At 43.8% G+C, this 14701-nt stretch overlaps 1 protein-coding gene across 7 annotated transcripts in view; it reads left to right on the top strand.

Moving 5' to 3' along the window:
* Positions 1 to 14701, top strand: part of PRKAG2 (protein kinase AMP-activated non-catalytic subunit gamma 2) — a 305973-nt gene that overhangs the window by 278783 nt on the left and 12489 nt on the right. For 5 of the 7 annotated variants that reach the window (XM_070368926.1, XM_070368924.1, XM_070368929.1 and 2 more), the window contains 5 exons: positions 1518 to 1599; positions 2626 to 2684; positions 10523 to 10568; positions 12248 to 12302; positions 13612 to 13738. In XM_070368926.1, coding sequence (XP_070225027.1) covers positions 1518 to 1599; positions 2626 to 2684; positions 10523 to 10568; positions 12248 to 12302; positions 13612 to 13738 — 369 coding nt within the window. The remainder of the gene's footprint in view (positions 1 to 1517; positions 1600 to 2625; positions 2685 to 10522; positions 10569 to 12247; positions 12303 to 13611; positions 13739 to 14701) is intronic. The other 2 variants (XM_070368928.1, XM_070368927.1) reach the window with 1 other exon arrangement.

Raw genomic sequence — 14701 nt, 5'->3', positions numbered from 1 at the left:
AAAAAATTTTTGAGGTTAATTGCATTGTTTGTTTTAAAAAATAATCTCTAATCCCTGTATACCTTGCAATATAATACAGAAGCATATTGCTTATATTAATACATTCAGTTATTTTTAACTTATCAAATTACAAAACTCAATGTTGAAGATAACTGGTAAGATTAGGTTGAATATTTTAATAGGTTGGTGCAAACATAATTAGCATTTTCAGTCCGTGAATTTTAAATCATTATAACTAGGCTCAAACACATCTTTGTTAATCAAAATAGGAACCATTACAATCGACACATTTTTGCCAGTGAGAAGTTTATTCATGTAGCATAACAACCTGTGCTTTGGGATTTGACAAACTCCAGGAAAGCATTTTCTGCCTCCTGCTGATTGAAGAATCGTTTTCCCTGTAAAAAGTTGTCGAGACGCTTGAAGAAGTAGTAATCAGTGGGCGAGAGGTCAGGTGAACATGTGGTTTGAGGCAAAACTTCGAAGCCCAATTCCTTCAACTTTTGAGGTGTTGGTTGTGCGACATCAGTCGGGCGTCGTCGTGGAGAAGAATTGGGCCCTTTCTGTTGACCGGTGCCGGCCGCGGGCCTTCTAGCTTTCAGTGCCTCGCATCGATTTGCTGAGCGTGCTTCTCAGATGTAATGGTTTCTCCAGGATTCGGAAAGCTTAGTGGACCAGACGGGCAGCAGACCACCAGACAGTGACCATGACCTTTTTGGTGCAAGTTTGGCTTTGAGAAGTGCTTTGGAGCTGCTTCTCGGTTTAGTCACTGAGCTGGTCACTGCCGGTTGTCACATGCAGTCCACTTTTCGTCGCACATCACAATCCAATCGAGAAATGGTTCATGGTTGTTGCGTAGAACAGGAGAAGATGACACTTCAGAATGACGGTTTTTTTGATTTTTGGTTAGCACATGAGGCACCCACTTATGGAGCTTTTTCACCTTTGCAGTTTGTGTCAAATGCTGAATAACCACAGAATGGTCGCGTTGAGTTCTTTGGTGACTTCTCGAGTAGTTGAAAGAGGATCAGCTTTGATGATTGCTCTGATTGGTCCTTGTCACCTTCCAATGGGCTGCCACCGCGCTCCTCATCTTCCAGGCTCTCGTCTCCTTTGCAGAACTTCTTGAACCACCACTGCACTGTGTGTTCATTAGCAGTGCCTGGGCCAGATGTCATGTTTATGTCGTGAGTTGTCTCTGCTGCTTTACAACCTATTTTGAACTCGAATATTCAAGAAATTGCTCGAACTGGCTTTTTGTCTAACATCATTTCCATAGTCTAAAATAAACATAAAAATACACAGCAAATAATTAGTCATTAGCAAAAAAACATAAAGCGAGAAAGGCGCATTAAAATGGTGTATAACATAACCACATTTAAGAATGGATTCCAATATCAAACAGCAGCTGTCAACAATGCAAAACCACAGTTACTTTTGCACCAACCTAATAGTTGGAGGTACTTTTCCCCCTGTACATGTATGACTAAAACTGTGTGTTGTTTCTCTTGTCTTAGGTTAAAAAGGCCTTCTTTGCCTTAGTCGCCAATGGTGTTCGAGCAGCACCTCTGTGGGAGAGTAAAAAACAAAGTTTTGTAGGTAAGCAGTGCGGGCCTGGGGAGAAATCTGAACACCTGAGGTGTTGGAATCCAGCCTCATAAAAACATGACCAAGTTAAAAAACACCGTTACTTTTTACATCCTGTGAGGTGGGGCTGCTAGTAAATTCAAAACCAGGTGCTGGTTTCTTTTCATCCAGCACCTTTTTGGCTCCAAAGCTTCCTCTGGGCCTTTCCGGGTCCCGAGCCCCAGGAGCCCCAGGAGCCCCGGCCTGAGGCCTGCCGTCTGCTGGTTGGCAACTCTGCTAGGTTCCCGCTGCAGGGCACCCCCATTTCCTCCTGGGTGAACATCTTTCTGACACGGCAGATGAAATGATGGAAACATGGTTGATACCTTTGCTAAATCATTGTTACACTATTAAAAATACCGCTGACTCGCAGTATCTAGACTCCATAATATGTCACCTCAGGAATCTCAGTGGACTGTGGGTGTGGCCCCGTCTCAGCAGGCACTGCATCATCTTGAAATGACTCCCTGTGTCCGCCTCCCCTCGGGCTGCAGCTTCATCAGGGAAGTGGTCCTTGTCTTCATGCTGTAGTCCTGGTGTCTGGCACACTGTGGGCCCTTCATAAATTGTGCCTGAGGAAGCCATTGTTTTTAGAAGGATTCTCAGAAAACCATCCACATACTACCAAAAGTGTCCTGTCTCTAGAGCTTATGGTATACTTGATCTTGAAGTATCCGAAATTATTTGCGCGCAGATGCAAGTCTTTCATGATGTTTTTGTAACATTCAGAAAGTTTTCTCTCAGTGAATTGCCAAATACTGTGATTAATTCCATTAAATACTATTAGGCTTTAACGTCAGTTAAATTTGTGTATCTTAGTTTGGGGTAGATAATTAACAGGTTAATAGTTTTAAATGATATATTAAGCTGTGTTGGTAATCGTCATAGTATAACTTAGAAGGTTTTCTAGTAAATAAACATTTCAGGTTGGCTTATCACCTGAAATTTTCCTTGAATGTTTTCATAGTTTTATATTTAATATGTAATTGTTTCTTCCAGGAATGCTAACAATTACAGATTTCATTAATATACTACATAGATACTATAAATCACCCATGGTAAGTGCCAGAAATCCTTACGTCACGTAAGTGGAACCATGTATGTCTATGCATGTGTATATAGAACTGTTCGTGTGTGTGTTTTAAGATTTTGTGTGTTTTTTTGGTACTGGGCTAGCAGTGCTGGTGGTTGATCTTTCCAAACACACACACACACACACACACACACGGCTTCCCAGATAGCTCAGTTGGTAAAGAATCCGCCTGCAATGCAGGAGACCCCAGTTCCAGTCCTGGCTTAGGAAGATCTGCTGGAGAAGGGAAAGGCTACCCACTTCAATATTCTTGGGTTTCCTTTGTGGCTCAGCTGGTAAAGAATTCCGCCTGCAATGTGGGAGACCTGGGTTCGATCCCTGGGTTGGGAAGATCCCCTGGAGAAGGGAAAGGCTACCTACTCCAGTATTCTGGCCTGGAGAATTCCAGGGAGTGTACAGTCCTTGGGGTTGCAGAGTCGGACACAACTGAGCAACTTTTATATATATATATATATATATATATATATATACACACACACACATTTATGTGCAGGAAACTTCAGTGTAAATTAGTCTGATATTTGAAGCTTGAGGAAAGTAGTCTTAGGAAACATTTTAAAAAAATAGCCTTTTTGTTCAGCTTTCAGAAATCCTCGGGTTAGTGGGATTCTGTGTACTTACTTATTGCCTGTGTGCTAAGTCACTTCAGTCGCATCTGACTCTTTGCAATCCTATGGAGTGTAGCCCACCAGGCTCCTCTGTCCATGGAATTCTCCAGACAAGAATACTGGAGTGGGTTGCCATGCCCTCTTCTGGGGGATCTTCCTGACCCTGGGATCAGGGAACCCTGGGCCGGTTCTTTACGTCTGAGCCACCAGCGAAGCCCCCACTTATTGCCTAGCTAGGCTATTGTTTGTTTAGTTGCTCAGTAGTGTCCAAATCTCTTGTCACCCCATGGACTGTAGCCCGCCAGGCTCCTCTGTTCACAGCATTTTCCAGGCAAGGATACTGGAGTAGGTTGCCATTTCCTTTTCCATCCCCAACCCAGGGACTGAACCCTGAGTCTCCTGCATTGGCAGGCGGATTCTTTCCCACTGAGTCACCAGGGAAGCCCCTACTGTAAATTTCACTAAATTTGTGTTCTTAATGGCATTATGGGCATGCTATAGCATTGAGATCTGCCTGGACGCATAAATGAAGGAGGCCACTCGTACGTCTTTGGACTGGATGGCTGTGCCCAGTGAAGCCTCGCAGTAGATGAGCTGACACAGGGTTCACCTTCCGGGCCTGTGGATGTTCATGCAGTTTCTTGCAGTTACCCCCGAAATGCTATAACAAGGACTATACAGACACTGTGGTTTTAACGAAGTAAAAATTAAAGTTGGAGAAGTTCATTTTTGACATCTTTCTACTGGCTAATGTTAGTGACAGAACTCCCTGGTCCAGTCCCGCTGTTTTATAACAGCATAGTTGGAAAGCCACATGTGGCCTTAATCTAACACTGTGATTTTCGTGATTCTTCAGCGTGTTTGGGTTTTGTTCTTCTTGCTTTTGCTGGCTGAGCCCTCCAGTGCGGCGCTGCCATCGTGAAGGCAGGCCTTTCTGCCTTTCTGCCCTCCTGGAGGGGAAGTGCTCAGCACCGCACTGTGGCTTTGGTGTCCGCTGCAGTGCTTTCACAGATGCCCTTTATCACGTGGAGGATGTTGCTCCGTTTTCAGGTTTGCCAAAAGTGTTTCTCAAGAACACATGTGGAATGGCGTCAGATGCGTTCTGCAGCTGTTTTGCGATTCTCATGTTTTCTCCATTCTCTTAGACACCATTTCTTCAAGTACTTTTCTGTCTACTCCTCCACTTTCTAGGATGCTAGTTACTCAACTGACGCTCTCTTGTTTTGTAGCATTTTCCCCAGTATTTCCTCTCTCGGCTTCATGTCAGATATATTTTATTTCTGTGTCTTCATTTCCACAGTTCCTTTCCTCCACAATATCTTACCTACTTTTTTTTTTTTTCCTTTCAGATAGTATGTTTTCTGTCCTAGGAATTCCATTTGGATCTTTTTTATATTTTCCATTTCTCTCCCTGTAATGTTTATATTTTCCTTTAAATCCTTGAACATATTATGTCAGTTGTTACATATCTGATATATATGTATCAGAATCTATTTCCATCATCTCTATTCTGGGTCTGATTCTGGTGACAGGTTTTTCTCCTATCATGGGTCGCATTTCTGCTTCTTACAAATTAATAATTCCTAATGAATGCTGAATATTATGTATCATATATTATAATATTGTGAATATTATAATTATAACATCATGTGGTTGAATATCTGTTTTGTCTTCCTTTAAAGAGTATTGGACTTTGGGCAGGCATTTAAATTACTTGAAGATCCTTCATTAAAAGCAATTTTGTTGAGATATAATTTGTGTCTCTTATATTTCGCCCATTTGGAGTGTGCAGTCCAGTGGTTTTTTAGTATATCACAGGGCTGTGCAGTCATCACTACAGTCAATTGTAGAACATTCTCATTACCCTAAAAAGAAACCTCACACCTCTTAGCTGTGACATGCCACCAGTCCACCTTTAGCTCCAAACCTAAGCAGCTGCTCAGCTGCTTTGTAGATTACCTGTCCTGGACACCTCATATGTGGGGACACACACACTATGTGGTCCTTTGTGACTGGCTTCTTTCACGTGACGTAGTGTTTTCAAGACTCCTCCATGTTGTAGCATATGTCAGTACTGCATTTCGTTTTGTTGCCAAATAATATTCCATTTTATGGCTCTATCACATTTTACTTATCCGTTCATCGGTTGATAGACTTTAAATGGCTTCCACTTTTCAGCTATTATGAATACCACTGCTATGAACAGTCACATGCAGGTTTTTATGTGGATATCTGTTTTCATTTCCCTTGGGTATAGATCTCAGTTCAGTTCAGTTCAGTCGCTCAGTCATGTCCGATTCTTTGCAGCCCTATGGACTCCAGCACGCCATGCTTCCCTGTCCATCACCAACCCCCAGAGCTTGCTCAAACTCATGTCCATCGAGTCGGTGATGTCACTTAACTGTCTTATTCTCTGTTATCCCTTCTCCTCCTGCCTTCACTTTCTCAGCATCAGGGTCTTTTTCAATGAGTCAGTTCTTCGCATCAGGTGGCCAAAGTATTGGAGTTTCAGCTTCAACATCAGTCCTTCCAATGAACACTCAGGACTGATCTCCTTTAGGATGGACTGGTTGGATCTCCTTGCAGTCCACGGGACTCTCAAGAGTCTTCTCCAACACCACAGTTCAAAAGCATCAATTCTTCGGCTCTCAGCTTTCTTCACAGTCCAACTCTCACATCCATACACGACCACTGGAAAAACCATAACTTTGACTAGACAGACCTTTGTTGGCAAAGTAACATCTCTGCTTTTTAATATACTGTCTAGGTTGGTCATAACTTTTCTTCCAAGGAGCAAGTGTCTTGTAATTGCATGGCTACAGTCACCATCTTCAGTGATGTTGGAGCCCAAAAAAGGGTATAGACCTAGGAGCAGAATTTCTGGGTCCCACTGTAACCTGTGTTCAGCTGTTTTCCACAGTGGCTGCAGCATCGCACCTTCCCACCAGCAGTGTGTAGTGTGCCAGTTTCTCCACACCCTCGCTGACACCCGTGACTGTCTCTCTCTTGAATGACAGCCATTCTAGTGTGTGTGAGTTGATACCCAGTTGTTATTTTGAGTTGCATCTCCCTGATGGCTAATCACGTTGAGTATCTTTTGGCATGCTTCTTTTAAGGATTGCTTTTAAGCTTTGTCAGAGTGTTAATCATTACTCTGGCTGGTTTAGCTCTACGTATACTTCAGGGATCTCCATGGATTTCCCTGGTTCTTTGGCAAGGACTTTCCACTCTGTGGTCGGAAGGCAAATGTCCTTCAGGGTACGTCTTCCCGGGCTCACATAGCATCATGCCATGCATGCCTGCTTGGCGTTCAGTCAGAAACTCAAGGACCTCTGTGCAGTCTTCTCTGTTTCTGGATCCCCACCCCTGCGTTGTCTAGTGCTGTGTCCTGCAAGTCCCACTCGGCTCGTTCTGTCTAGACTTTGGTTTCTGTCTCCTCAGCTCAGTGTGACATCATGCTCTGCTGGGGGTCAGCTGCCCGAGTCAAGGTCTCGATGCCTCTAAAGCAGGACATGGCGGTCACAGAGCTGTTTGCCTCCCTTCTCTCGGGGACGACCGACCTGCCCCGCCTGTTGTCTCATGTCTGGCAGCAGCTCCACGTATTTTTTTCCCATTTCTGGTCGTTTGTACCAGGAGACTAAGTGTGGCCTCATCTGTTGCGTCGGGGCCAGTAGAGCTCTGTGACTGTTTCAGGCATACCTTTTTGCACAGTTTTTGTTGTCGTGGTTGCAATTTTAACTTACCACAGTCCATTTAGAGTTTATATTGGTGTTATGTAGAAGGTATACTTCCATTAATCTGCCCCTCACATTTTTATTTTAAACAAAATGAATAAAAGGGAAAAAAATCATTTTTTTATATTTACCCACATAGGTACCACTTTCTATTCTTTTCTGTGGATCTGAGTCACCATCTGTTTTTACTGCATTTGAAGAACACCCACCAGCATGTGTGTGGTCCACATCGGTGACAAATTATCTCAGTTTTTTTGTCCAACAGTGTCATTATTTCATCTTTTTTTTTTTTTAATCTTGATTTTGGAAGGACAGCTTTGCTGTCTTATAGAGATTGAGTTAACTGATTTTGTTTGTTTTCTTTACCTCTTTGAGGATGTAGTTTTGTTGTCCTTTGCCCCCCAGTGCTTCTGATAAGAAGTCAGTGGAAACGGCTGTCCTTGTCTCCTCTTTGTAAGGCACCAGTTCTTCCTGACTCAAGGCTGTCTCTTTAACTTTGGATTTCGGCTGTTGACTGCAATGTGTCTTTGTATTCATCCTGTTCCGGGTATGTTGAGTTTCCATGATCTTCTAAATTGCTTTTCTACCTATTTGGGGGGCTGCTGTTTCTTCAAAAAAAAGTTTTTTTAATCTCATTCTTTCTCTCCTCTCCTTCTGGGACTTGGATTCCTTGCATGTTAGACCACTTGATCCTGTCCCATAGGTCTCAGTCTTTAGCGCCAGGGATCTTCAGATGATGTCTGTTGATCCATCTTAAACTACTAATTCTACCTGGGGTGACCTCCAGTCTTACTGCTACTGCTAAATCACTTCAGTCGTGTCTGACTCTGTGCAACCCCATAGACGGCAGCCCACCAGGCTCCCCATCCATGGGATTCTCCAGGCAAGAACACTGGAGTGGGTTGCCATTTCCTTCTCCAATACATGAAAGTGAAAAGTGAAAGTGAAGTCGCTCAATCGTGTCCAACTCTCAGCGACCCCATGGACTGCAGCCTTCCAGGCTCCTCCATCCATGGAATTTTCCAGGCGAGAGTACTGGAGTGGGTTGCCATTGCCTTCTCCGATCTTACTATCAAACCTTATTTCTTCTGGATGCTTCTTTTCAGTGAGACGGGGCCTGTGACTGTGAACAATTTTGTAGCTTCTCTGGAACATTTTCCAGGCTGATTTTTCACCAACTGGAAATGGCAATTTTAAATTATCATTTTTATGTCTGTTATAGAAAGAACTGTTCCTGATGATGAGAGCCACGGCGGCTGTTTTCCTATTAACCACTGTATTTACCCAAGTGGAGGTACCAGATAGCCTTTTTTTTAAAGCCCAGTTTTGTTCTCAGGCAGGGGTCGCCGGCTTCTTCTCCGCCATCCCCAGAGCTGGCCGGGGTGTTGCTGACGCTGGGCAACTGGGGTCCCGCTTGCTTCTCCCCTCCTGCCAACCTGTCCACTCAGTTCCTCCTCTCTCTTCCTCTCCTGGACTCCCCTGCTCTCCTTCCCCCGTGGCTGCTCTTCTTTGGAGATCCGAATCCTCGTCCTCCACGGGCATTTTCCTTCAGGCCCTTGGTCCTTGCCGGTTGACACTGGGGTCTTCCAGAACCCTCCTCAGGCACCCGCTGCACCATGGTGAGCTCCCTGCTGTCCCCCTGGAGCAGATGGGTCCCCATTTCAGCGCCCCCCCAGGAATTACTCAAGCGGCACTTTTCAGGTTGTGTTCTGATTCCGCCGAGGGCACGGCCTCTCAGCTGGGAGTGACTTTCCTCCCCCGGGGACGTTACATCTCTGGGCTGGGAAAGGGTGGGCTGGTTCGACTGGTGTGGCGTGGGCAGAGGCCGAGGATGCTACCAAACACAGCGCACAGGACATCCCAAAGCGTCCGCCGTGCCAGGGGCGAGAAGCGCTGTCGTCGGGGTATCTGAGGTTCTTGTTAGGTCGTTTTTAAAGGTAGTGACTCTGTCTTACACATGTTTATACCTTATACACTATCCACACCTTCCCATCGTGCTGGGGCCAAGTGCCCCCGCTTCATAATAGACCCCCGTGTTAGCCGAGCATGTCCACGCTGATGACTGCAGCTAGAGCCCCGAGGGGTTGTGCAGGCAGACAGCAGGGAGGCCCCTCCTCTTCTGGGCTCAGGCTCCACCTCAGAACCGCCTGAGATAGACCAGGATGTTCTGCTTTCAACTGTGAAAGCCAGAGGCTCATCCTCCTCGTTTAGGAAGCTGATTCCTTCCTCATCCTCCTCTGTGTCCTGGATGCTATCAACCTAGCATCAACATCGGGAGGTCAGGGGGGCTTCTTATTCATCCATCTGTCTCTATCTCCCCTCCTTCATTCTTCTCTAAACCTTTTTATTCTTCTCCCAGTGGCCCCCTCTGTCCCCACAGTCACCATTTCGAGATCTGACCTCCCCAACGCTTGGTCTTGTTGCATCTGACTCAGTGCTTCCCTGGCCTCTTCCCCCTGACACGGAGCCCACCCCGGGTTGTCAGTCCCCTAGCCGTCTGTCTCCTTTCTGTGTTTCAGGAACGTGAAGAAGTCCTTTCTTCTCCGGGCCCTTCCATGGGTTTGTCTTTTGGGTTAATGTGAAGTCCACCCGCAGGCAGAGCCTGGCTGAAATCTGCCTCCTGAAGGTCTCCGGGTCTGACCTCTGACCTCTGCTCATCCTTGCATCCCCACGATAAGCCTTGTAGAGTCTGCTTCCCCCGCCCGTCAGTGGCGGCTCTGCACAGGACTGTCAGTGTTGCCAGGCAGGGCTGGGAGCTCAGAAAGAGGCCAGGCGTTCCTGCGGCAGGGCTCCAGGAGCCCCGCGGGGTAGCAAGCGCTGCAGCAGGCTGGGAGGCCCTGTGCCCCAGGCTCCCTCACATAGACCTCACAGAAGCTAGTGTGGATGGCCTTCCACCCCCTTGTTTAGGGAGGGACGCAGATTCAGAAACCTTAAGTACTTTGACCAAAAGCAGCAGCCAAGATGCGGTGATGTGCGTGCTTACTCCAGGTGACTGGCTGCTATCAAACCCTCTCTACCTTTGTGAAGATGCCCGCCTGGTCCAGGCATAACCTGATCCAGCAACTTAATTAGTGCAGTTTAACCAACTGCCCTTTTTAAACTAGAGAGGCTAAAAATCTTGTATTTCCTAAGAAGGAGTGTGTGTTTATATATGTTTTAAATTTGTAGTTAGCATAAGTTGTATACTAACTATATTGTAAAGTTTTTAATTTTAAAGTGTATCACAAATTTTCAAATTAATATTATCGTGTTGGTTTATGTTTTAACTTTATACATTTGTCTTCAAAGAAATGCAGAGCACGCTTTATGTCTCTCATTTATATTTCTACATTTCTGAACTACCTCGCTTGTTTCCATCTGTTGAATTATGGGACTCAACAGTAGTTATGAAATAGTAGTTTCTTTTTTTCCTTGTCTTGTATATGTTAACATTTGCAAATAAAATTTTTCCTTATTTCTAGGTACAGATTTATGAATTAGAGGAACATAAGATTGAAACATGGAGGGGTAAGCAATATTGAGTGTTAAAAAAATCTTTTTAATAACAGGAAAAAATGTTCTACTCATACGTAAAATGTTTTAATCTCACAGGTCCTCTTCTCTCCACTTTATAATCTACTATGTTGATTAAAACATTCTTTTCTATCTTAATTTTGATACTACTGTATGCCATATTGCTGTAAGTGTTACCCATTCTGTTCGGTACACATGTACAGAGAACCTGCAGCAAGTCTTTATATGAGGCTGGGATGTAGATGAATAAGGAGCAGTGCCCAATTCTCTGCCCTTCAGTGGGGCCACCATTCACCACTGAGTATTACCTCCCAAATCTTTGTCTTTGGATAGAAAACGCACAAAAGGAATGCCTGAAATTAACTGAAGCAAGGATCTGTTCCTACTTAAATTCGACCATTATTTCTTTGCAAATTATGTAGAAACATAGAACAAATGAACCTTAAACTAGATGATTTGATGATTTGAATTAAATCACAAGAAAATAAGATTGCTTTCTTTTGCAACGTTGGATCTCACCCTCTTTGGGTATAATCACAATACCCTTTTCTGAAATGGAGCCATTTTTAAAATTGTAATTTCAGGGCTGTGAAATTGTGTCTTTAATGAGACCTGTCTTGCTGGGTTTGGTACGGCGAGGGCAAAGGAGCAGTCAGCAGGAGCAGCATAGCTGGGGCCAGGGGTGGCATCATTAAGGAGGGGTCCTTTGTGGGTATTCAGGGAGGCGTATGGACAGAAACTGAGGGACCCGCTGAAGGTAGTTTTTTCATTTAAATCTGAAATTTAGCTTTGTACTTCCCATTATCTGCTTGGCTTGAAAAGCAACCTTTAGACTGGCTGCAAAATCTGAACACCCGTTAGAATTCTCTCAAGGGCTGGGCCTCTTTTAATCCTGTACGGAAATTTCATTGAGTGATATATTTATTTGATTTATGGTGGCTTTATCACGCCAAACCAAAGTAAGTCAACATGGAATCCACATATCAGCCTATTATGCAGTGAGTATATATTTTAATACCAAGACAGATACTTCTTAATAAAGTCTACTGTTTAAGTTATGTTAGACCAAGGTTTAAGTATATTTACGCTTTGTATATTACATGGCATTTGATAGTAATAAGGTCAAGATTTTCTTGAATGCCTTCTCTATAGAAACCTCAGTAAAGCAAATGAACTGTAAAGTTTATCTTTACAAAGATGATTTCTACATACTAGAAAGATCCCCAGAGTAGATCTGAGCTTTGGTCTGGAAAATAAAACCTAGTAACATTTGAAGAGCAAAGTTTGTTACAGCTTTTATCTTTTAACTTATAAAAATTAGTTTTAGAGGATATCATGCTAAGCTTCATTTCTTGAGGGTGATCATAACTTGGTGATATTCCAGTGGCCTCTGCTGGTATTGCTCTTTCACTGGATTTCTTGACATTTCTGGTTTTTACAATATCTATGGTAACATTGTTTTTAAATGCTTTTCCACAAAGGCACCATCTGAACAGTGTGGAACTTGTTTAAAATAACCAGAACTATCATTAACACAATAGTTTTCAGTAAGTTAATTCAGTTTGGGTTTTTAATCATTCTAATCATTATCTGTAAATGGAAGGCTATTTTAACTTAATAATTAAAAAAAGCAACTATGTTACTAATTACATATTTTCTTTCTATAAATACAGAGCTTTATTTACAAGAAACATTTAAGCCTTTAGTGAATATATCTCCAGATGCAAGGTAAACATGTCAAGTTTTTCTCCTTTGAAAACATTCATTCATTCAGATTCATCCATTTTGTGACCATGGGTGACAGGTTATTTTTGTCTAGATGGAGGCCAGCCTTCAGTATTAAATTCAGTAAACTTAACAGACAATGACAATCACCGCCACTGTGGGTCCACGGGGGTGATGGACTAGAAGGTGGTCGCACTAAGCAGCTCAAGAATCCAGATCACCTGCAACAGAAGCCAAGTGGGGAGCTGTTTAGTTCTTAGAGCTGCGATCCCTGAGCTGTCCTCCGAGCCTCGCAGACCAGCCTTTGGAGGGTGTTGTGCCCAGGAATGTGCATTACAGCAGCTCCCCCAGGGGTTCTGATGAGCACTGAAGCTGAGCAGTCAGCCTCATCAGGCACTGGTCCAGAGGTGGTCAGAGGCAGGGCTGCCCTCGGTTGTCCTGCTGGACGTCCCATTGTTCCAGATCCAGGAGCTTCCCAAAATTAAAGACAAACATCAAACCACAGATCCAGGAAGTTGGCCACACGTGTGGAACCAACCAGGCTTCCTGGAAATGGCTCAGAGACGTCTCTACATTTGTATAAAAGCATTCTTAAAACTAGTGCTCTAGTGAGAAAAGGTTGGGCTTCCCTGGCGGCTCAGATGGTAAAGAACCTGCCTGCCGATGCAGGCGACCCAGGTTTGATCCCTGGGTTGGGAAGATCCCCTGGAGAAGGGCATGGCAACCCACTCCAGTAATCTTGCCAGGAGAATCCCCATGGACAGAGGAGCCTGGTGGGCTACGGTCCATGGGGTTGAAAAGAGTAGGACATGACTGAGCACACACACACACAGAGTGAGAAAAGGTGGAATATTGATTTTTATTTCTAAGACCTAAAAAAGCAGCTCCACCCAGCACCCCCTCCTTGTCTGCAGTCACAGGAGAGGCCGGAGCAGGAAGCGGCCTGTGAGTGAAGTCAGGGCAGCCTCGCCAAGCCCACGCGCCCTCTGTTGCCAGAGTTGTCCATTAGCCTCCCTGGGGGTTAGCTTCTGTCCTTTCTCAAAAGCATCAACCCTGCTGTTAAAAAAAACTGCTCTCCTAGAGGTTTGTCACTTACATTTGGGTTTGAGATTTTGTATTAACACTGATTGTGGAAGATCAAAAATTTGGCTGAAGTCTGCGGTCTAAAACTTTTCCAGAACACTTTAATGTCTATCAACCTCTTAATAATTGTTACTGAAAGGCATTGAAGATGCATTGAAAGCAGGGGTGGTCCACAGTTTTCTACTTCTTCTTTAAAGCCTCCTAACAACTATAATGGCTTTTCCCGCAGCCTCTTCGATGCTGTGCACTCGTTGATCAAAAATAAAATCCACAGATTGCCAGTTATTGACCCCATCAGTGGGAATGCACTTTATATACTTACCCACAAAAGAATCCTCAAGTTCCTCCAGCTTTTTGTAAGTAGTTTTTAGTGTTTCTAAAGACGTAGTTGCATCTGCTTTAACTAATTTACTTCAAGTAAATTGGCTCCCTGTTACCCTCATAGAAGAAATTTGTTAGCTTCGAGGTCTCCGTTTCTAAACTTCCGTTTCTCATCTCACTGCTATTTGAATTGCACATTCTCAAAGTTGATTCCAATTAAAAAGCAATCCCCTTTTAGCGCAAGTATCAAAATAGTAAAAATGCTTGGAATTCTCTATTTAAATAAGAATATTTTTATTGCCTGCAATGAGGGGACATAAAGCAATTTTCAGGTCAGTCTAATTAAGGAACTGCTATACAAGATAACGAGCCAGATTGCCTTATGAAGCTTTATTGGTATCATGGTTTGGAAATATATTCTAAAAGTCCTGTCCCCCGGGTTATCTTATTATTATAAGTGCAGCAGTGATAGGAAAGCCCAAAGCAAATAAAATTTTGACCAAGAGAATACCATGTTGGTCCAAATGAGAGCTATATTTTCTGTAGGTTTTTTCAACTGTGTTTGAAATAAGATGGCTTCATAATCAGCAAAAATATAGAACCTCTTTGCTTTGCAGTGTTAAAAAGAGGCTCAGAGGACCAGAGTGTTTACAGAAGGGCTTTAATCTTTTTTTCCCCTCTAATTACATGCACTGAAGTTGAGGTTATAAGTAATTGGTCAGCTGAAACCAGTAGGCGGCCTCATTCCTGATTCAGAAGAGATCATATTAAGAATCATTCTTTAAAAGAAGGTAAAATCTGCATGAGGTTAGCTTTGCTGTCTTCCCTCCAGCTTCAGATAAGGAAGTAGTGTAGCATCTGGTATGACATGCAAGAGCTCAGCTGCTGCTCCTGGGACCTGCTCCCTACAAACCCCTTGCCAGACAGCAGCACAGAGAGTTTATTTAAGACTGGGAGAAACACCTTGTCCCTCAGACCAGCCCTGTGTTCTAGTAAGT

Source organism: Bos mutus, chromosome 4, assembly GCF_027580195.1.
Source record: "Bos mutus isolate GX-2022 chromosome 4, NWIPB_WYAK_1.1, whole genome shotgun sequence".
Taxonomy (NCBI): domain Eukaryota; kingdom Metazoa; phylum Chordata; class Mammalia; order Artiodactyla; family Bovidae; genus Bos; species Bos mutus.
Note: the sequence above shows the minus strand (reverse complement) of the source record. Positions and strands in the feature narration are given on the sequence as shown.